Source organism: Chenopodium album, chromosome 22, assembly GCF_948465745.1.
Source record: "Chenopodium album chromosome 22, dcCheAlbu1.1, whole genome shotgun sequence".
NCBI classification, from domain to species: Eukaryota; Viridiplantae; Streptophyta; class Magnoliopsida; order Caryophyllales; family Amaranthaceae; genus Chenopodium; species Chenopodium album.
The window spans coordinates 36,997,063-36,998,788 of NC_137855.1; the positions used below are offsets into that span (position 1 = coordinate 36,997,063).

The 1,726-nt window shown below is 35.0% G+C and overlaps 1 protein-coding gene across 1 annotated transcript; it reads right to left on the minus strand.

Moving 5' to 3' along the window:
* Window positions 1–304: 304 nt before the first annotated feature.
* Window positions 305–1,487, minus strand: LOC145605658 (protein NDR1-like). Its single transcript, XM_081661732.1, has one exon. The coding sequence runs from the start codon at window positions 1,081–1,083 to the stop codon at window positions 427–429; it is 657 nt and encodes a 218-aa protein (XP_081517858.1). The 5' UTR covers window positions 1,084–1,487; the 3' UTR covers window positions 305–426.
* Between the last annotated feature and the right edge of the window lie 239 nt (window positions 1,488–1,726).

Here is a 1,726-nt window from a genome sequence, read left to right on the forward strand (position 1 = left end):
CTAACCCGGCCCGATTTTTTGATCACTTCTAACGTTATACTTCCTCCGTTTCTATTTAGTTGACGCGTTTGATTTAGGCACATATATTAAGAGAGGAGAGAGAGTGAAACAGAATCAAAAGGCAAGTGGGGTAGCTTGTAAATGCAAGGTAAAAAAGTTACTCCAAAAGGAAACGTGTCAACTAAAAAAAACTTCCTAAACAGGAATACGTGTCAACTAAAAAGAAACGGAGGTAGCACCAAAAATGCTCTGTAACAAATAATACTTGTAAAAAAACCAAGTTACTTAAAGTACACCATTGAGCTAGGAAAAATAAAACTACAATAAAACAAAAACAATAATTGATGAATCCCATCTACTAAATTCTTAGCTAATTAATACAAGTAATATTTTTTTTTTTTTTTGACAAGAAATACAAGTAATAATCTACCATAAAAGAATAAAAGTCAAAATTCCCAAAATACCCAACAAATGAAAGTTGCAACACTTACTATTCCTAGCTCCTGACCTAAACTTAATTCCTTTCTTCTTCTTCCTCTTAATCAAAAGCCCTTGTTCATCAACGTGCAAATCAGCAAACAACCCGAAACGATGCCGTCGTTTAGTCTTCCAAAACACGATCTTAAACCGTACCGTTGTATTAAGCTCCACCCTAAAAAAAGACGTTGTCGCGGTAGCATTTTCCCATTTTACCCCTCTAGCATCAATGGTACGAATACGGTGAGTATTCTTCCCATGCCCTTGGTAGAAAGGGGTAATAGTGTCATTTCCAAGAAGGGTCTTATTAGCCAAGCTAAGATTAAGGGCATCAAAGTAATAAAATGTAAGATTAAGGGCATCATAGTAAACACCCTTATCTTTATTCTCCTTGTTATTAAGCTTAAAATCATAACGGATTGTGTGGTTGTTTTTGTAGTAAATGGAATTATTGGCAGTTTTGTTGAGGGCAAAAACGTCAAAATTTTCAATGGAGTAAACAGGGTTCGAAGGCTTAAGATTTAGCCACATAAATAGAGCTGTTAATCCAAGGGTGAATATGAAACTGCAACAACATCTGCAACAGCTGCCTTCTTCGGCTGCCATTTAAGGGTGGTTTTCGCCTTTCAAAAGCGGTTTTGTGGCGGGTTTTTGAGTGGTTTTCTGGTGATAGAAAGAGAAAGAAGTGGTATTTGAAGAGAAGAAAGTGGGAGAGTGAAGTTGTGAATAGTGTGGTATATAATTGAGATTGGTGAGTTCGTGTAAATTACAACGAGTCAACGAAGAATGAGACTTTTCGTGTAAAATATTAACGCGGTTTAATTTAGTAATTAGTTTGATGGAGCCTATGTTTGTGTGTAGATCATATAAACCATTTAGGGGGCCATAAATTATTATGCCTTTTTGGATGTTAAAGTTGACTAGTATGTCCTACACTCCCTAGTGGTGAACTGGTGGTATGTATCATTGTTTGTATGTAAAAACGTACACTTCTTATTAATGTCGATAGGTATAGTCCGTTCGTCCAACTAAGATTGTTTCATTGATTAAAAGAGACAATAATGAGGCAATGTTAGTGAGATATTGTAATGTAATTCATCAAATAATGAATGTAAAAACTTGAAATTCTTAAAGCAAGTATTTTTAATAAGACTCTAAAAGTATAAGGTTTGAATCTTGTCAATCAAATGCTTTAGCTTACTTTTGAGTAGAAGGCCTAAAGCTAGGATCCTCGTCTTCAAGTATTTAC